This window comes from Aotus nancymaae, unplaced genomic scaffold (genome assembly GCF_030222135.1).
Source record: "Aotus nancymaae isolate 86718 unplaced genomic scaffold, 86718_ANA_hifiasm-v0.15.2.pri h1tg000029l, whole genome shotgun sequence".
Lineage (NCBI taxonomy): Eukaryota > Metazoa > Chordata > Mammalia > Primates > Aotidae > Aotus > Aotus nancymaae.
The window spans coordinates 78,736,342-78,758,493 of record NW_026988442.1 but is presented as its reverse complement, the minus strand read 5'-3'; the positions used below and the strand labels follow the sequence as shown (position 1 = coordinate 78,758,493).

At 40.2% G+C, this 22,152-nt stretch overlaps 1 protein-coding gene across 5 annotated transcripts in view; it reads right to left on the bottom strand.

Annotated features, from left to right (window-relative positions):
• Nucleotides 1-22,152, bottom strand: part of NCKAP5 (NCK associated protein 5) — a 970,844-nt gene that overhangs the window by 286,474 nt on the left and 662,218 nt on the right. For all 5 annotated transcript variants that reach the window (XM_064382824.1, XM_064382825.1, XM_064382828.1 and 2 more), the window contains one exon: nt 5,830-5,979. In XM_064382824.1, coding sequence (XP_064238894.1) covers nt 5,830-5,979 — 150 coding nt within the window. The remainder of the gene's footprint in view (nt 1-5,829; nt 5,980-22,152) is intronic.

The following is a 22,152-nucleotide window of genomic DNA, read 5'->3' as shown; positions in this document are numbered from 1 at the left end:
CAGGTGGCCTTTCACATTTGCAGCTGCCTCCTCTTGGAAAGTTCTTCCTCCAGATCTTCCCATAGCTGTCTCCCTTTTTAAAATTTATATTACACCCAAATGGCTGATGTCAGAGGTGTTCTTCAGTATATACCTCCCCTACCCCTAGCTCGCACTCTCTCTACTACTAACTCAACCAACTTTTCTTACTTAGAGGCATATAGTTGCCTATTTATTTGCTTTTTCATTATTTTATTTAAGTATATGCTTCCTGTGCCTGCCCACCGGGGTAGGGACCAAGAAAACTGTTCTAATCCCTGTGCATAGAACAGTGTCTGGTCCATAGAAGATATTTAATATATGTCTCTCAACTATGAGTTCTACATATAACTGTGAAGCACTGCCAGGTTTGTCTATTTTAAACTACCTAATTTTAAAGAGGAATTACTGATTAACAAAGATGCTTATGCACAGCACTTTAATTGTCATACTTTCATGGAAAGGTATAATTGAGTAGAAAAAGCTGTTACTCACCATAACACATTTAATTACCATATTTTTCTGCACAAAATAAATCATTCCGATAAGTGCCCAAGTCCTTTCAACCTTGAGGCTATCTGGCTAAGTCATCAGCACATGCTTTTTGCCTTAGGACTCTCAGGTGGTGGCGAGCCTATTCTCCCCCTGGCTAGAAGCTGAGAATCAGAGATGCTGTGGGAGTTGGGAGTGAGCCAAAGGAATGTCCAGCCTCACGTTTACTCAGGTGTGCAGTTGTCCCTGAGTGGAGAGAAGGGCCCCGTGGGAGTGTCAGGAGGGGGCCCTGCAGACAAACAAATCATGTCTTTCAAGGAACGTGCCATGAGCAAACCTGGGACCTGAGGTGAATGCCCAGGAATAGGGAACAGGGAAGACTTCAGGTGAAGCCAATGGATTCTAGAGAGCAGGTCTGGGAAGATCTCTTGAATCAGTGGTCTCTGGTGGGGTGGGAGAGAGAAGTAATCCTTATAGAAGCAACCTGAGACACGGCAGTGCTGTTGAGAATAGTGAGCTTTGTTCTAAGTCAGGTAAACAGTCTCTGAAACAGCAGGCTTTAAAAAGCCAATTTTCTTTTTTTATTGTACTTTAGGTTCTCGGGTCCATGTGCAGATCATGCAGGATTGTTGCATAGGTACATACATGGCAAGGTGGTTTACTGCCTCCATCCCCCTGTCACCTATATCTGGCATTTCTCCCCATGTTATTCCTCCCCAACCTCCCCACAACCCCTGTGCCTCCCTTAGTCCCCCTCAACACAGCCCAGTGTGTGATGCTCCCCTCCTTGCATCCATGTGGTCTCATTGTTCAACACCCACCTATGAGTGAGAACATGCGGTGTTTTTCTGTTCTTGTGTCATTTTGCTGAGAATGATGTTTTCCAGATTCATCCATGTCCCTACAAAGGACACGAACTCATCATTTTTGATGGCTGCGTAGTATTCCATGGTGTCTATATGCCACATTTTCCTTGTCCAGTCTATCATCAATGGACATTTGGGTTGGTTCCAGGTCTTTGCTATTGTAAACAGTGCCGCAGTGAACATACGTGTGCATGTATCTTTATAATAGAATGATTGATAATCCTTTGGATATATAACCCGTAATGGGATTGCTGGATCAAATGGAATTTCTATTTCTAGGTCCTTGAGGAATCGCCACAATGTCTTCCACAATGGGTGAACTAATTTACACTCCCACCAACAGTGTAAAAGTGTTCCTATTTCTCCACATCCTCTCCAGCATCTGTTGTCTCCTGATTTTTTAATGATCACCATTCTAACTGGCATAAGATGGTATCTCAATGTGGTTTGATTTGCATTTCTCTAACGACCAGTGATGATGAGCATTTTTTCATATGTTTGTTGGCCTCATATACATCTTCTTTTGAAAAGTGTCTGTTCATATCCTTCACCCACTTATGAATGGATTTTTTTTTTTTTTTTTTTTTTAACCTGTTCAGTTCTTTGTAGATTCTGGATATTAGCCTTTTGTCAGATGGGTAGATTGCAAAATTTTTTTCCCAATCTGTTGGTTGCCGGTTCACTGTAATGATTGTTTCTTTTGCTGTGCAGAAGCTCTGGAGTTTAATTAGATCCCATTTGTCTATTTTAGCTTTCATTTGCAATGCTTTTGGTGTTTTAGTCATGAAGTCCTTGCCTATGCCTATGTTCTGAATGGTTTTGCCTAGGTTTTCCTCTAGGGAACACCTAAATTTTTAAAAAACATAGAAAATGCTACCCTCAGGCACTGAGAAGTTACATAAAATGTGCAAGTGGCATCCAGATTGTCCATGTGTCTCTATGACACAAATGTACACCAAACGATTTCTCCTCCAGGCACCAGGACCCTAAACACAAATTAGAATTTAAGCGCAGGGGAACCAGTGGCTAGGTATGAGGGTAAACGGTCTACTCTTCACTAAGAAGAGCTGGAAACAGCTGAAACCAATCCACTCAGTAGAGAACACAAGGCTGAAAGGACAGAGTGTGTGTGTATAGTTATAAATTTTATAATTTTGACTCTTGGCACTGGAGGTGTTTTTAGGAAGGTAAAGGTCTTAATTAGCAAAATACTTTGCCAAGCATGCGGGTGTTATGGAATGAGCCCATGACATGGCATGCAGAGACCTAGATGGCTCCACAAAAAAAAAAAAAAAAAAAAAAAAAGACAGAACTTGGCTGTGGGAGAAGGTGGCTGAAGGAGAGGAGAGTAAGTGGTACCGAGCTGGCCACGTTCTAGGGCGGGATCTGGGAACTGAGGAGAAAAGCTACTGAGAAATGCCCTGCAACCAAAGGACTGAGAGGAAAAAGAACTATCAATAGACAGACTTGAAGGCCCTTCGCCTCCAGAATATTCTGCCATGGCCTCATATCCTTCTTAGGGTTGGATTTTGGAAAAGTCATGTAAAGGGGTCTCTGATTTCCAAGTGTTTATTGTGACTATGACCTATAAGGCTTGATAGGTTCTGGACCTGGTCTACCTCTCTGAACTCATCTTCTTGATAGTTCATAGGAGATCGGTGCATGGAGAAGAAAGAGGAATAGATTGATGAATGTGAGTAGGAACCTACCCCGGAAATGGTCACATGAGGGAATAATCCAGGGGGGATTTGCTTAGACAATAGTAATTTTCAAAGTCAGGGGCTCCTCAAGTTGTTTTTGAATAGCATTGTCACAGTAATCAAGAACGTAATATAGGAGTCATCTCTGCATTTTGTTTTCCACACCTTCTTGGAACCTGCTAGGGGAGCAAGAATGAAAGAAGACTGCTTTCTACCATCCTGACAATCATTCCTTTCTGTGACCTGCAACACCAGGGGCCAAGAGATTAGGGTATACAAATATGGTCATTTCAAAATACACCGATTGGGTGCTGGTTGAGTATTGGTGAGCATAGCTGCCTTCCAAAAATATGCTGATGGAAAATATTCTTTATGTTTTTAAAATCTTGCTGTACATCAGATTTTGCCAAAGTAACTTTTGACACATTATAACGAATTCCACTGCAACTTTCCAACGAAGCATTTTGTTAAAGCATATAAATCCATATGGGGTCTATGACCAGCTCTGACTGTAGACTGTCAAAGTCAGTCCTCTGTTTTCCCACAACAATGTTTAATCCATGCAAAAGATCCTAGACACTGAGAATATGGAGCAAATTTTTTAAAATGAAAAAAATTAAGTAGCATATAAAATTCATGTGAAAATGAATTACATGTACGACAAAAAGACATCTATATATTATGTAAGAAAATATATTTATATATATTTACAAATATATATTTGTATTTCTTATTTTATATACTTTATGTTATAAAATAAAATAATCTTGTTACCTATTCAAATAGAGATAGTAAGATGTGAAGGCAAGAAGAAAGTTCACTTAATATTGAACAAATAATTTTAGGAAACAAGCAGTGACACTATGACTATAGGAAATTAAAAAAATAAAATAGTTTTATGAATGAAAATAGTGGGGCTTAATGACACTTACAAATCATTTATTGCATCCAACTAATGCTGGAATCAAGAGTGGTTGCCTGAGGTGTAAAGGACTCTGTTGATGGAAAAATAAGTACTGCTTCTCTTTTACTCACTACAGTTTAAGAAACATTTGCTGCCATATATATTTTTAAAGACCTCTTAGCTTGATTAAGTAAAATGTCCTTTACATTGTTGTCTCTAACAATGACATGAGCTAAGATTAATTTTCTCTGTAACTATGAATAAAAACCTAACAATTTAAGTACATGGTCCTATGGGATCAAGAAATGGTAGTATCAACTCTTTCCTATTGTGAATCTAGTTAATTCAACCTCAAGACAAAGCTATGTTTCTTAAAACTCAAGTAGGAACCTGTTTCCCTTGAGAAGCTTTCCTATGTTTTATAGTGACTGTCTTCAGAAAATGACAAATGTATGAGAAGCCATGGGGAGACAAGGGTGATTCCTAGCTCTTTGCCCAGAGGGAGTTGCTAGTGATGCCTTTAGTTGGTCTTTCTTCTGCTCTGTGTTTGAAGTCACTTGCTTACCTGTCTGCCTTCAGTCACACCTGTGTGGAGTAGCCGAAATCTTTCATTCACAGTCCTTATATTATTAATCATTGTACCCAGAGAAGTAGGAAGAAAATTAAGAAAAAGGTGCAGGTTTGGTGTGGATGAATAAAAGAGACTATGCACAGGCATCATTTTAAAAATAATTACTCAAGTAATCCTCATTACTTCCCTGTAAGGCTAGTTACTATTACTATCCCCGTGGCTTCAGCTGAGGGAACAGAAGCTCAGGGAGCTTTGATGATTTCAAAGCTAGAAAGTGGTCGAAAAGGGATTTGAACCAAATCCCAAGAATTGAGCTCAAAGTGCATAATCTCACCATTCTGCTTTATTATCGCTGAAGAAATTAGTGTAAAATGGACATGCTCTCTATAGACAATGTGGTAGATCCAAGGTAGAATTGCAGAAACAAAGCATAGAAAATGAGGCCTCTCTAGGTCTTCTTCCTTTATACTAGTAGAGTTTTCAGGATTCTATAGACTCTATGGTAGAACTGCATTTTTAGATGTTGAGTGAAGGCCTTTCATAAGCTTATCAAAAGGAGGTAAGTGAACTCATAGAAAAAAAATCTTTGCTGAGTCCGTAAGCATGTAACATTTCAATCAAGAACTAGTAACTGGAATGGTCTTTGATGACTGCTATAAAAATTCATGAATTAACACTTGAAATAATGTCAAATGCCACTAATAGATGGGTGTTATCAAATACCGGTCTAGAGGTATCTGGAGGACATTGGTGCTCCAAAAATCTCAAGTCTCCTTAGCCAGTTTCAGCTCCACTGTTAGATGCTTTACATGTTGAATTCCTGCACGTTTGTTTGTTTGTTTGTTTGTTTTAAGTGAGACTATATTGCTTAAAATCTCTGTGTGTGTGCAATAATCTTTACATACTATTAAATATTTTGCTCATTCATTCATTCATTCATTCATTTTGCCAGTTACTGGGGAAAACAAAGTGAAATATCACCTAGCCCCTTCCCACAAGGAGCTTGCAATTTTAGAAACTAATCCAGTTTGAGGGCTGAATTTAAGTTAAAGTCAATGGCTACCCTATGTACTCCTTTTAAAACGACATAAGGTTAAGACCCTTTCAGTGCTAACTTTTTGCTCATTGTAGACAAACAAATCCTAGTAGGAAATCATAGATCGTATTAGTCTGGGAGAACTGAAAAGGGAAGATTTATACTCACTCAAAATCAGTGCCAATAAAAGAAGTGGAACACTTATTTTTCTTGACGAGTGTAAAAATTACTTGGTTTCTTACCTCTAGAGCTTTCAATCTCTCTAATAGCAATCTGGTCTTTTCTTTTCCCTCATCTGCACTGCTGCTTTCACTCCTTGAATCCTCATCAACCACCATGTGAAGATCTTCCAAAGCTTCTTTATGTTTTCTCTCTTCCTCTGACAGCTTTTCCTGAAGCAAGAAAGAATTAGTTTTCAATAATCTCCATTGAAAAATGAGCATGAGTGTGAGGCTGAAAAGGCCAGAATCATCCTCCTGCCTGTGCATTCTTCTGGGGCTGGGAGTTTGCTAAACAAATTCCAAGAGGGACTTATTTTAAAACATGAAGTAGATATTTTTACTGAACCCTGAAAGGACAAAGCCATTGGGTCACCACCTCTGAATGCAGATTTCCTTTGCACCGTTGGAGAACTGACCGAGCCAGCAAAGCCATAGGTAGAGTCATGTGGTTAATCCAATTTTATCTGCACAATGAAACTCAGCTATACTGTAAACTGTGGGAAAATACATCAACTTCGATACCTTGATTTGTTAAAGGCATAGCTCCTCAAAACAGGATCATTAAAGTCACTGGATAAGCAGCCATTTAATTAAAAGAATATAAAATATCACAAAATACTGAAATAATAGAGATTTCAGAATTCAAAGCTCATACCAATTAATTCTTACAGCAAAATAATGACACAACTTTTAAGGACCACTTAGTCCCTTTCTGTAACACTGTTCAGTGTTCGTACTTTGGCCTTGAGGCAGACATAAAAAGTTATTTTGTTTTGCCTTACTGTTGGAAGCCCCTTACTCGACCTTGACCCTGGAAGCTTTTTTGAAAGTTGAGGAAGTATTAAGCCTTATGACTGGCTCTTGTTTTTCAAGGGAAAAAGAAGTATCAAGAGATTATTATATGAAAAAAGTCCATCTATTTTGTGTATGGAGACTCTTGCTCCACACACTAAATGACATCCTTCCATTACACTATTTAATTCTAAACACAACGCTGCCTTAATATTTGTTTTAATGTAGCTGGTTGTCAACCATCTGGGCAAAACTGGATTATTAGTGGTAGGAGACTTCTCTATATTTCAGTACTAAGCTAAGATCAATTTGCAAATACAGAAGCACAAAAGGTATTATTCTTACCCTCAAGGAGCTCATACAATCTACTTAGAAAAGAGCATAAGAAGAAAAAAACAAACAAACAGGGTTTTCAAACTGTGTTCATCAAGGTGCTTTGATGCTTCCAAAAATATTTGATTTATTTTTTGAAAACAAATTACGATGTAAAAATATGTCTTAATGTATATGTATCAGTGTATATATGTATATATATAAATCACTTGAGACCACAAGTCAGTAAACTCATCCATGTTAAACTGTTACATACAGATTTTAGGATATAGTTTCTCCTGTCATCTCTGTATATATAAATGCATAATTGATTAGAAAGGTTGTAGATCTTTATGAAATCAGACTCAAGCATGCCTAACTGCATACCATGTGCAGGTGTGAGTTCAGCTCAAATAAATGCCAGGCAAGTTAAAGATGCACATTCACAGGCCAGGAAACAAATCCAGGTCATGGTAGTATTTTTATAGCTTTGATTTTTCAGGGTTTGGCCACCTGTCAGACTTCCATTTCCCATGATAAGGAATATGAAGTTTGTAGATATTGTTACTAAACAAAGAGGTACTTTTACTTCTCTTTTGTGGTTTGGGATGACTGTAAGTAAACGCTATCCTGCACTGATGAAGCAAGTTGTTTTAAAATTATCTTCATTTTACTTTCAGTGTATAGTTTTTCATTCATCACTCAGCATATTCCACTTATATTTTATACATAGACATACGTGTGTGTGTATATATATATATATACATGTACACACACACATACATCCACACATACACATACACATATACACAGTCACACATTGCTTAATGACAGGGATAACTTCTGAGAAATGTACCCTTAGGAGATTTCATCATTGTGTAAACATCATAGAGTGTATTTACACAAACCTAGATGGTACAGCCTACTACACACCCAGGCCATATTGTACCTAGGTTAGAAACCTGTATATCACATTACTGTACTGAGTGCTGTAGGCAACTGTAACACAATGGCAGGTATTTGTGTATCTAAATATATCTAAACAGAGAAAAGGTACAGTACAAACATGGTATAATCTTACGGAACCATCATCACACACGTGGCCTGTCATTGACCCATGTCTTTATGAGACGCATGACTGTGTGTGTCTGTGTGTGTGTGTGTATGTGTGTATGTGGAGCCTGTAATAATATGAGCTCAATAGCTAATTAAAACAAAGAAAGGCAAAGCCACTGGTGCGGTAAATGGAAAGCCAAAAGATTTTGGAATGAGACATCAGATTCCAGGTCTACCATTTATTTAGCAGTTTGGCAAATAATCTTGGACAGTTGCTTTTTTTTTTTTTTGAGACAGAGTCTTGCTCTGATGCCCAGGCTGGAGTGCAATGGCATGATCTCAGCTCACTGCAACCCCTGCCTTCTGGGTTCAAGTGGTTCTCCTGCCTCAGCCTCCCAAGTAGCTGGAATTACAGGTGTCTGCCACCACACCCAGCTAATTTTTGTATTAGATGGGGTTTCACCAGGTTGACCAGGCTGGTCTCGAACTCCTGACCTCAGGTGATTCACTCACCTTGGCCTCCCAAAGTGCTGGGATTACAGGTGTGAGCCACTGTGCCCAGCCTTGGACAAACTTCTTAATTTCAATAAGTCTTGATGTCTTTGTCTCCCAAACTCCTAATAAGGCTAATGCTGATAAACATATACTCACACACCATATAGTGAATTATTGTTATTCACAGTGGTTATGTTCTATAAAATGTTCATGACCAGAACACCAACTCAGGAAATGTAAAATTATTGTTCTGAGGGAAAATACAGTTAGGTTCTTGTGAGCCTCTCGTCACATTTTCATTAACCAGCCATTATATAATCTTGTTTTATGTGTATTTCTATTTAAAGACATTTTACATTTAGCATATACTGTTGATCCACTGACATTGAACTAACAGCCAATAGCACTATAAGTCATGCTTGAAAGAAGCTTATCTAACACACAGGTGTTTTCTCTGTAGAGCACAGCGCAGCCTGCGTGTGGTTAGGAATAGCAGACAGTGCTTCAGCGCTACACTCGGGGCCATTTCAAACAGTGAAATCACCCACAAAATAGACCACAGACAGGTCACTTGTTTATTGCACGAAAGCTAAAACAAGAAGGCACAGTGCTGCCTTGCTCCGTCTCAGCTAGTAGCGTGAAGCTGGCGTGACAAATTTTTCACCGTTCCAGGTATGTTGATGAATGACCACAAAAGTGACATAAGTATTGGTTTTCAGGTTGCAAATAAATTTTTGTGAGTAGGCAATTTGCAAATGCAGAATCTGCAAATAATGAGGAGCCACTACCCTACCCTACAAACACACACATACACACACACACACACGTACCTAGACACAGTGCCCAAGTATTATGATGTGGAAATAATTAAAGACAATATGGATTACATATGAATATTTGGATTACATAAGAGGTAAGGGTCACTTTACATAATTTGAAGAAAGGGCAATCAATGAAAGCTGTGAGATGTGATTCCATGGAAACTGAATGTGACTCATACTTTAACACAGTGATACAACTTAAATAATTAGAGAGGCATAGGGTGGGTGTTTGGTCAGAGAAAATTTTAAAAGGCTCCTAGTCAATAATAAGTTTTGTCCTTACAGGTTTATAAGGAAATCAGTTTGATTATAATAGAGAAAAACTTTTTGAGAGAATAACTGAATAATAGAATTGGGGAGAAAAGCAGGGAGAAGATGCTTGGAAATGAGACAAAAATTCAGACACAATTATCCATTCGTTCATCCAACGGATGTTTTGTTAAACACTCACTACTGGCCATTTGCTGATCTAGGTGCTGGAGTATGGAAAACAAGACAAAGTTCCTATATTCCATTAAATTGTATTCTAATGTTGAGAAACATGACAAACTCCAAATCCAATCTGTAAGTAATATAATGTAATAATAGCTGGTGGCAAATGCGATGAAGAAAATAACACAATGTGATGGAGAGTGGGATGGTTAGGGACAGTGTTAGACGTGGTGACAACAGAGTGAGGCCGAGTTAGGAGGTGGCCATTTGAGCAAAGGCCAAGATGAGGAGGAAGCAGCAGTGGTCTGGGGAAGAGCATTCCCAGCAGAAGGACGAGCAAAGCAAATGCTCACGGCGGGGCCAGACCTGCCTTGCTGGCCAGCTGAGGGGGACTCTGTGGTGGAGCACAGTGACTACAAGAGGAAGGCTAGCAGGAAATGAGATCAGAAAGAGAGCTGGACCATAGGGGGTCTTGCAAGGCATAGGAAGAATTTTGGATTTTATTCTAAGTGCACAAAAGAGGAACTGAAGGCTAGAAGTAGGGGAGTGGTAGTTTCCGATTTATGTTTTAGAAACATCATCCAGACTGCCAAAATGGAAAATGGGCTGTGAAAGGAAGGAGCTAGGAGACTAGCTGGAAAGTCTGTAAACCGAAAGAAATAAAAGTCAGGAATATTTTGAAGGGTTTGAATCAAGACTTACCAAAAGCAGTTCTTACGGTGAATCAGAATCTACCATGGGGGATGGGTCAGATGCCCTGAATTCAGTGCTCAGATTTTATAATTTTGGACTTTTCTGGGCAAATCATTCCAACTTTTTAGGCCTCAGTTTCCCCCAGACATAAAATGAGGAGTTGGACTCAATGTCTTTTTCAGTGTTAAAGTTCTAAGAATTCAATTACTCAAGATATAATTTTCAGAAAGAAAACGTTGTCAAGGCACTCAGTGGTAGCATAAATGACAACAGCACAGAAAAAAGCACCTCTACATTTTGTAATAAGAAGGTTGTTAGTGGGAACTTGAGAGCTGTTTGACTAAAGTGTGACAACGGTACCCAAATTGTCAGTGGTTAAGCAAAAAGTAAAAAGAGAGAAAATAGAGGCAATTTTCTCAGATGCTCATTTGAAAGTTTGGCAGGGAAGGAAATCCAAAGAACTGTAATTGAAGGGCATTGTGGAGGCAAATGGAAAACTTTTTCAAGATAAAAAAAAAAAAAGAAGTTGTTTGAAGAACTAAAGAGGAAAGGGAGTGCCAGAGATAGCAGCAAAGGTGGGAATGTATGAAGAGATTTCCAAAACCACGAAGGCAGGGGATGAAGGGCGCTGGTAGAGGAGCCAAGGTTTGGAAAATGCAGTTCCCTATAAAATATCACTTACTTACTTACTTATTTATTTTGAGATGGAGTCTCCCTCTGTTGCCCAGGCTGGAGTGCGGTGGTGTGATCTCGGCTCACTGCAACCTCGGCTCACTGCAACCTCCACCTTCTGGGTTCAAGTGATTCTCTTGCCTCAGCTTCCCAGGTAGCTGGGATTACAGGCAGGTGCCACCATGCCCAGCTAATTTTTGTGTTTTTAGTAGAGATGAGGTTTCACCACATTAGCCAGGCTGGTCTATAAATCCTGACCTCAGGCAATCCACCCACCTTGGCCTCCCAAAGTGCTGGATTACAAGTGTGAGCCACCATGCCTGTCCCCCTGCAAAATATCACTTATAATTCAATTTCTCAGTAAGTATTTCTAAATCGTTAGTATCTAGCCTGAGTTCTTAGAGAACAAGGATTTGAGTACAAGTAGCTCATTTGGGAGATACAGGAAACACCACTAGGGAAGTAGGGGAGTGACTCAAGGAAGGGAAGAATTATCTGACCTCAGGGAGAGAGAGCCAAGGTATTGATGCCCCAACCCTGGAGGAATCATTAGTTGAGGCCAGTTCTTGGGGCGTTCATTGTTCATTTCCTGGCTCTTCCAGGCTGCTGGAAGCATTGAGGCTCTGTGTAGTACTCATGTAAAAATGCTCTCTGACATAGATCCTAGCAGCTGGAAGTCACGGGGTCACTTTGAATGGTTCTGGGATGTAGGTGCTGCTGATGTGCTCATGGCAAAGAGGCTTCAAACCTGCTCTGATGGAATACCACCCAGGACCAAAAGCCACATTGCATACTGCTCACAGGCTAGTCACTGACCTAAAGGCTTACCTCCTTGTGCTCTTCATGATAAAATGCCCTGATACAAATCCAGAAGGTGGGGTTCTCTTTTATTTCTTAGTCATTTAAGATTAATCTCTCGTTTCTTAATCATTTACCAATGAGAGAGAGTATAACGTAACATTGAGAAAGAGAGAAAATGGAAAGGACACATATAGAGTAAGTGAATAAGCAAAAGAAACAAAAAAGTGGAGAGACAGGTGGGGAAGGATCTGAGAGAGCTGAGAGAAATGTGGCAATGCCCCATTCACAGATCACCACAGGCCGTTTTAGATAGAATAGCAGTTGGATTTACCTTACACGCATAAAAACATGACAGTATTTTAAAAAGTCAAGTATATGGATTCTATCCAAAAATAAATAACTCATTTTAATACGAAAAAGTATCAGAAATGTTAGGTCCTTTGCCAACTAAGAAACTGAGATACACACACAGTAAAAACAGTAAGGCAGACGTCAGAAATGTGTAGTGCTAAATACTGTGTATTCTTCTTATGAACCTTCAAGAGGGAAATAAGAAAAATAAGCCAGGCCCACTCAGGGGGATGTCAAAGTTGAAGAGAATAAGTTGATTCCAGAGGTGACCTGTTTTCATTTTTATGGCGTTTAATCAGCAGTGAATTCTATAAAAGTGAGGCTACCACACAAACAATTTCCACTGCCCACATATTTCATATATGATTGAGACCATAAGAGCTTGTTTACCTCAACAAATACCAGCTAGACCTCAGAAAGCTAAAGATTTAGGAGCTCAGTTTGTATCAAAGGGTTTAAATTAAATTTCACCTTGTCAGTACATAAAGCAATCCTTAGAGCTGTAAGTTTCTCTAAGTGGTAACCAGGGTAATGTTTCACCTTTGGGGGAGCCCTCCTCTTTTGTTCTCAAGCAGTCAACATCATCAGGCCTATGTAAAGTAATATCAATCAACACAAATCTCTGGACTGCATCAATTGAACTCATGACAGCTCAGGAGGCTTAGTTAGTCCCTTAGCTTGGGCACCCTGGCTCTTCATGGATGGCCAGGGGCTGCTCAGTCTATACCCTTCCCCAAAATGTATAAATGTGACTTATTCATCTTCTAGTCACTGGTTTTCCCCAGCCCAGCACAGAGGAGGTCTCAATCGATATTCCATAGGTCATTTTGGAATTCATTAACTACGCTATTCAACTAATATTTGCTGAGCAGTTCCTATATGCTAGGCACTGAGGAAGATGCCAGGCATACAAAGTGAGTAAAAACATGTATGGCCTCTGTTCTCGTGGAACTTAGAAGAAGATAGCTATTAATCAAAATGTCATGAGCAAACATAAAGTAGCACCATAGTGTGTACTGTGACGGAGTTCCGAGGTGCTTTGAGAACGAATAATGGAGTGATATAAATGAGAGGTCGGGAGAGGTTTCCCAGATTGAGCTGAGATCTGAAGGCACAGTGGGAGTTAACCAGGAAATAACCATGATGTGAGAAGAAGCGGGGCAACTGAGAAGTCCAAAAGTAGGCCAGGGTCACTGGGATGGGAGGTGAGGCTGGATGGGCAGATGGGGCCAGGGCACTTGTCAAAGAGTTTTGTCTTTACCCTCAGAGAAATGAGAAGCCAGTGAATGGAATGCCACTGACTATTTGCAAGTATGGTGGCAGTGAGGGTAACACAGTCAGATTAGAGTTGTGAAATCTCTCTCGGATACAGCGTGGTTGGGCTGGGGGAAGTTAACACAGATGTCAGAAAAGCAAGATGCTGCTGCAATTGGCTAAACAGGAGTTGACTGGACCATTACTGAAACAACGGTCCCACACAATGAGAGCCCACAGTTTGTAAGGCATTCCACAACTAGAATTCTTTAGTATCCACTTCCTCTAACAATGACAACCAATATTTCCTTATTTCAATGTTTCTCAGAGAATGCACCAGCAGCCACCAGCATCAGAGTCAACAGGGGCTGGGGGAGGAGAAGTGCTGCTTGTTTAAAATGCAGATTCCTTGGTACACTCTGGCCCTGATGAGTCACAATACCTGGGAGTGAAGCCAGGAATCTTTCATTTTAGAAAACACTACAGGTAATTCTAATCCATGCTGAAGATGAAGAGCCTCTGGACAAAGACACTTGAGCATAGAGCATAAATCATTTTTACTTTAGAAAAGCTTTTGAGGTTGCACGTTTGATTTAATTTCTACTATTAATAAGTAAAATGAACAGAAATTAATCATCCAAAGCAACACTCACTGAAGAGTCAGAGTGGGTGTGGCTATTAATAGTACACTGGAATAACGAGTGTAACCAGACAAACTGAGACACATTTACCCATAGCTTGCTAACCCTACTTCAGGAATAGATGTCCTATGTGATAGAAACTACTCTACCTTTAAGTGGTGAGAGACCCCTCAAAATTTACATTTGAGTTCTGAGACTCTAGGGCACACTATGTTATGATTTTCTTTTTCATAGAAGCAGATGGCATTAACAGCCTGTAACTACTTTCAGTGGCTTCTAGAGAAAAAGGCATTGAGGTTCCAAGAGACAGGTTCTATGTTTGCAACAATTAAGGGAAACATATGTCTACAACTCTCTTGCTTAGAAAGCCTTAGTAATTTAGGCCAGGCGTGGTGGCTCACGGCTGTAATGCCAGCACTTTGGGAGGCCGAGGCAGGTAGATCAAAAGGTCAAGAGATCAAGACCATCCTGGGCAACATGGTGAAACCCCATCTCTACTAAAAATACAAAAATGAGCTGGGCATGGTGGTGCATGCCTACAGTCCCAGCTACTCTGGAGGCTGAGGCAGGAGAATCACTTGAACCCGGAAGGCAGAGGTTGCAGTGAGCTGAGATCACGCCACTGCACTCCATCCTGGGTGAAAGAGGGAGACTTCGTCTCAAAAAAAAAAAAAAAAGTCTTAGTAATTTTAAAACAATGCCTGCTTGCCCCTTGTTTTGATTTTAAAAAGAGAGAAACCTAGTCATCAGTGTTCCAAATGAGGTAGACAAGTGGCAACTGGTTGTCACAATAGGCTCACGATTTCTTTCATAAGAAAAGTAAGAAGAGAAGTTGGAATATTTTCATCCCAACCCCAGTACTCAGTTCTACTGGGTAGATATGGTTGCCTGGTTTTGTGTACAAAGGCTTAACCTCAACACAGCGGCCGTTCTGCCTTCTACCCCATCACCGCGGGAGTGACTCTAGGTCTGTCTGAGCCCAGGACTGTGAAGATAACTGAAGAATCCTAAATTATGGCAGAAAGGATAGGCAGTATGTATCACATTTGGACATACCTTGGTATTTAATTTGACAATCAACCTTCTTGAGGATCGTCAAGTACCATCTCACTATGATCTAAAAGTCTATTCTTCTCCAGGGTGGAGACATCTAGTCCCATTTTTAGTAAGCCTTAGAACAAGAAATCTACATTCCCTCTTCGCTCTGCCACTAGCCAGCTGTGTAATTTTAGTTATCACATAACTTCTCTGTCCCTCAATTTCTTCATCCCTAAAATAAAATGCACACAGATTCACTCAAAGATCTCTTCTCACTTTAAATTTATACAATTTTGATCATCTGTAAAAACTCAACTTTGAAGGATAAATATTTAAAACACTGCTGAAGTTCAGGGGTTTTTAATACCTAATGTCATTAAGATTAGATCTACCTAGAAGATCCTCTGCATAAAAAAACTTTATGCTTCTTTTCCAGATGTGTATTTCTATCTTCCTTCTTCCTTACCTCTTGAAAAAAAAAAAAAAAACCCTTCTCTTTTAGCTGCATACTTTTCTTGGGCCCCAAGATGGGCCCACCTATAAGAAACAAAAGGCCGGTGAGAGCTTAGTGAAAGGTACTCCTAACAGTCACCAAAAATCACACCTAATATGAGCCCTTTCTAATGGTATTTGCTTATGGGAAGAATAATCCCAAATAGCTCTTGGTTGCAAGGCCTTAGAAAAATAAAGACAATTAACTCATCTACTTTTATCATTATTTTTAAGTCTGATGGTGAACATAAAGCATCCATGTATTAACACTGCACGTATCCTGATGGTAATAACAGTTACCCTCTGTTTCCAACTCATTCATTATTTTTCTGATGGAGACTATCCTTAAATCTTAGCATTGTAGGGGGAAAAACTCTAAAGTACTTACAGTTTTTTAACTTGATGCCAAAATGAAATTATGGGGATATGAATAAACATCCAACTTTAGGAACCAGTCAGTTGTAGAAGCTAGAACAGAACTTGTTCATTTTGAATATCTAACCATGTGCCATATCCACCTACTAATTCATAGCAAAAATATAAAAAGCTATAATTTAGGACTGATCACATAAGGCAGAGATCAGGGTGGTGTTAAAATAATATGTGTTTAGTGTTATGTTTCCAGAACACTAACGACATAATAAATAATGATTCATATTTGTATAACATCTCAGAGTTAAACCAAGTGAGTTCAGACATACCATTATATATATGGCAAGGGCAATATAGGGCAAATATACCAGACTCCTTTTATAGACAAGGAAACAGGCTCTATTAGGTTGTTATGTGACCTGTTTAACAGTAAGTGGCAGAGCCAGAATTTAAATACAGTTCTGATTTTGCATGTCATGCTCTTTCCACAGACTCAGTGACCTATTTTGGACTTTGCCATGCAGGTACAGATCCATCCCTAATGGTAGTAATGCTATCTGAGAATCTGTGATCTTTAGCCAACCATGAACCAGGCTACTGGCAGCATCTCTCCCAAGGCTCCCAGGCCATTCCTCTATGGAAGTGGTGTTTATGTCAGAAACGTCAGGCCTGGCCTCAGATGACTACCAGCAGAATAGGTTTAGCAAACCACTACCACTTCCATAGTTAATGATGACTCAATTAGTTCAAAACATAAACACACACCATAACAGGAGCTAAATGGAAACGCAGAGAGGCCGGCCGTCTGGCTGACAGCTGCCAGCGTGTCCCGGTGGTTGCTTCATCTTCTGTGATTGATTTACTCATTTGTTTTCTGGTGGTGGGGAGGGTGTGCAAAATATATTGTCACTTTAGATAGCACTTCAGCAAATACCATAACAATGTTCCCAGGGATTGCTAGCAGTTTTTGTTCAGCACAAGCATACTAAATTTTAAAGAGGGAAAAATAGCGTCAGATAAATCACAGGATTTTAAAAGAACATCCCAATTTGTTCACAGCTTAACATTACAACTGTCAGGCAAAACATATAAAACTCTTCTTTTTCATCCCTGGATTTGACTTACAAAGTGAACTAAGCACACGGTAAAATCCCCACGATTAAATGTGTATGAAGGATAAGAGAACAAAGTGTTTTCTTTATGTCTCTAATATGAACCCAAGACCACTGGCGTATCAATCCACATGACCACTGGCGTATCAATCCACATCTCCACATTACTCTTCACTCAAAACCCTCCTCAACATTACCGACTGTCTTCCACATTGAACAGATCCGTGGAGTTATACTAATAAATTTTCAGATGATGCTTTTATTGCCTGTTCCATCTATCAGCAACATTTATTTCCCTGAAAAAATAGGTTCAATTCTAAAACCACTTTACATAAAGGGAAACTCTGCTGTGGAATAGAACGGTGTAAAAATGTCCTCCCAGATTTTCATTAATGGTATGCTCCAGGTAGCTGGACATCTAAGAAGACTAACAACAGATATTATGTCCTTGTTGCCCATGGATAGTTGTCTGAGTATAAGCTGGGTAGATGATAGAAACCAAAAAACGCAGGTAAGAATGTCACGTAGATAAGGAATCTCCGTGGGTAATAGTTACACTTAAATGCTTAGAGCAGGGGAAAACGCCAACAGCCACAAAACAAATAAAACCCTCATAACTTAAGGTTGAAAGTTGCAAGTCAAATTCAATCCCCCTTCATCCTGTTTTCTAAAGGAATTCACAGGGTAGGGAAGCTGACCTCATGGGCTGAGCAAGGGTCATCCCCCCAAAAAACTGACAACCCAGTCACTGAGTAGTAAATGGTAGGTGCGTGGCTAGAGTGCTGCTGTCTATTGCACTCATCTACAGCGGCCATGTGTCTGAGATTCCCAGACAACATTTTAATCAAAATAAATGTAAGCAATTTAAAATGTTCTGTCACAAATGGATGAAACTGGAGGGCATTATGTTAAGTGAAATAAGCCAGGCACAGACAGACAAATATCACACAATCTCAACTACATGTGGAATCCAAAGAAGATGAACTCAGAATCAGAGTAGACTAGCAGTTATTAGGGGGTTGGGTGGAAGCAGGGGTTGGGGAGATATTGGTCAATGGATACAAAATTTCATTCAGACAGGAGACTAAGTTCAAGAGTTACGTATACTTAACAACAATATATACCCGAAAACTGCCAAGGGCATAGATTTCAAGTGTTCTCACCACAAAAAATGATAAGTATGTGAGATAATGCATATGTTAATTAGCTTGATCTAGCCATTCACAATGTGTATTAAAATATCATGTTATATATAATAATATATAATTTTAATTTTTTAACAAAAATTTTAAAACAAAATAAAATTCTATCTCATTGTTCTCATATATATACATTATCAGATGACCAAGGTGTTCAAATTTTTGTTTCAGAAAATGTAGTCAATATCATATCATTTTTGTGCATGTGGCAATTGCTGGCAAATAAAATAGTTGTATCTCTTCTGAGCTTGTTAAATGGAACTGACTGGAAAGCAACTGCTTCTACAAAGAAAGAATTCTTTAAGTATTTAAAAGCAATAATAATGATAGTAACAATACCTAGTTCCTATGGAAAAGAGAACTCGTCAGTCCAAGTTCATTAAGTAGATACTGTATGCAATTCACCAGGTCACAATTATAATGTAATACTCTCGGGGCAGGAATAATGTTGTCTATATCACATCCTTATCAGCACACACTGCGCAACAAAGAAGGCATTCAATAAATGTCCAATGTTAGTGAATATGCTGATGCTTTGCCTCTGATGACACCGGGAGTAAGAGTATTGCTGAACTACTTAACTATTCCTAAGTACTTTCAACAGAAAACATTTTTTAAACAAGTATTTTGCCACCATAGACATAAAGCAAAAAAAAAAATAGGATATTTGCACAGAAGATAAAAGCACCACTGAATTGATTTTTCTCTCTTAGAAAATGAGATTTTGCACCCTTATCCTTTAACTGACACCCTCTGCCACATGCATCTTCTCACATAGGAGCAAATCAACTTTTAAGCCATAAACAGTTGTCTACCCTAAGACGTCCTGGGAATTTCTGAAGACTCAGAGACCAACTCCCAGTCAAGGTACTCTATTCCTCCCACCTTCTTCCTTCCTGGGGCTACCTAAAAGAAGAGCTCAACCGAGGTGCATTAGCTACACTACTTTTGAAAGTCAGAGATAAAATGCATAGTTAATTCTCTTGGGGGCTCATGTCAGAAAAGAGAGAAGCTCCACCTATTTGTACCTAAATGGAACTTAAGGATAAAGCAGTAAGACTGTACTTCTTCTAGTACCTGTTGTCTCCAGTCAGGCAAAACTCAGTGCATAGGGTAGTGCGGAACTGCTTGAACATTTGTACCGAAGACATGTTTCCTAGTAATACTGTCCTGGTGTACTCTTTGACGTTAAAACTATTATTTTTATCGCTAACCCCTGGAAGTAGCAGGAAGCTATCACTTGAGGTGCTTCTTTGTCGCATAGTGGGATGTACATTCTGACAAACAACTCACAGCCTCAGTGGGAGTAGAGAGGCAAAGAGCTGCTTGGCGAAGACAGCTGTAATTCTGCCAGATGATTCATCTTGGTAAGAGAGGAAAGGAAATTTAGATAAATTAGCAGGAAATAAGTATGATCCTCAAAGGCAATTAGGAAAGTTAGAATATGTATGTGAAAAAGCAATAGAAAAGTACATCTGAAACTTGGGTAATGAGTTTCTTCATGCAAAATCCCTGCTTTTGAAGAATAATAAACCGGCCAAGCTGTGGTTCCCAAGACAAACGGCTCTCCTGGAAAAGCTCTTCCAAATTATTCCAGCTAAATAGTCTTCTAGATTTCACCAGTAGCCATCTTAGTGTCAGGCAACCAAGTACATCTTCTGTTGCCACAGTCATAAGGAGAGGGAAATAGAAAACTCTCCACTGAGCTGGATGCTGGTTCCAGGTCTGCCACTCGTGGGTGGTATGACTTTGGTAAAGGTTATCTATGACATCTTTTTTTTTTAACGGTACTTTAGGTTCTGGGGTACATGTGCACATCATGCAGGATTGTTGCATAGGTACATACATGACAAGGTGGTTTGCTGCCTCCATTCCCCCATCACCTATATCTGGCATTTCTCCCCACGTTATCCCTAACCCCCTCCCCACCCCGCTGTCCCTCCCCTAGTTCCCCACAACAGACCCCAGTGTGTGATGCTCCCCTCCCTGTGCCCATGTGTTCTCATTGTTGAATGCCCGCCTATGAGTGGGAACATGCAGTGCCTGATTTTCTGTTCTTGTGTCAGTTTGCTGAGAATGTTGGTTTCCAGATTCATCCATGTCCCTACAAAGGACAAGAACTCATCTTTTATGGCTGTGTAGTATTCCATGGTGTATATGTGCCACATTCTCTTTATCCAGTCTATCACTGATGGGCATTTGGGTTGGTTCCAAGTCTTTTATGGGCAAAATGAGGCAGTTGGATGTTGGAGGTAATGTTTAGCTCTGAGAGTCAGTGACTTCAAATTACCTGTCTTGCCTTCTATTCCTCCTCCTGAGCACCTAAGACTTGCTAACCATCCTGTTTACCCCACAGGGTGACTGACCCAACTGAGTCACACTACAGCTCTTTCCCTGGAAACCAGACAAATGCTGGCCACACAGTGCTCATCAACATGACAGTGGTTGGTAAATATGGCCTGTGGTCTTGGCTGCACCAATAAATATGAGATTATCCAAGCTCTCACCAATAAATATGAGATTATCCAAGCCCTCATCTCTAAGATCCTGGATGATCACTTTATAGACTCCTGCATACAATAACCCTAAAGCATTCTGGCAATAACCCCCACTAAGCCACAAGGATGCTGCCCAGTTCTCCATCTCTCTTTCAACCCAGCAAAGTCAGCAAGTCTGTGTGTCAAAGATTATGCCAGACATTGATGGGAGAGTCAGGAGCAGTTATGGTTCAGGCCACTCTGGAAACTCAGCTCTATGTGTAAGGCTTTGAACTGGTGGGGCTAAGAGGGGTTCGCGGTGAGACTCAGCCCTGGGGCCTGGCTGCCCACATCCTTTCTGCCAAGCTTCCACTGAATTTCCAGGGCCTGTCATTATATCAAGAAAAACGTCTCAGTTTGGTAACTCTCTAACACTTGCTAATTGTTCAATTTTTTGAAAAGGAAAATAGGCCTCAAGCTCAGTTAGCAGGCACCACTTACTGGGGCAGATTTAGAGTCCTGTCTTTTTATTCCGTTTGGGCCATACTGTCCTCCTACTAATCCAGATGAAATGATTTTCTATTTCTGAGAAGGTTTCTCCAGCAGCAGGGTTTTCCTCCACACTTTGCTTGCTCAGATGCCTCTGCTAGTTCTCACTGACCCAGTCCAGTCCGGGGTCTCTGAACAGGGGCCACCTCATGCCCTAGTCACTTTTCTGAGTGACCACTGACCTAACTGCCCCATGCCCACTTCCTCCCTAGCAACGAGCTTCATACCAACCCATGCATCAGACATTGCTGGGAGTGAGCTCTTCAGAGCCCCCAGAGGTTAAGTAACTCCTCAAACATCAGGCTACTGTGAGTGGCTGCTCAGTGATGATCCGAATCTAGCCTGTTGGCCTCTGAAGGCTTTAAACTTATCCAACATTCTCTGCTTCCTCTCACCAGAATACCCATAGTCCTCTGCTTCCTTGCATCACAGTGCCCATGATCCTCCACTGTCTCTCATCAGAGCACCCACAGATCAAAGGATATTTCCATTTATCTGAATTTTACTCTCTGCCAAAGACCAACTCGACTCCCACCTTTCCCAGAAGCTTTGCATGTCTCCTACGCAGAAGGCATAGGCTGGCCCCTCTAGGGTACAGGCTGGTGGTACGTTAGTGAAAACAAGACCATAGCCACAGGAAGCTTTAGCACGGGGAGCAAGAAAAGAAAAACGTACAGCCAAGCCTAATGCCTTGCAGTACAATGACTCTTTTTCTTTTCTTTTCTTTTCTTTTGAGACAGGGTCTCTGTTACCCAGATTGGACTCTAGCCTAGACCTCCCAGTTA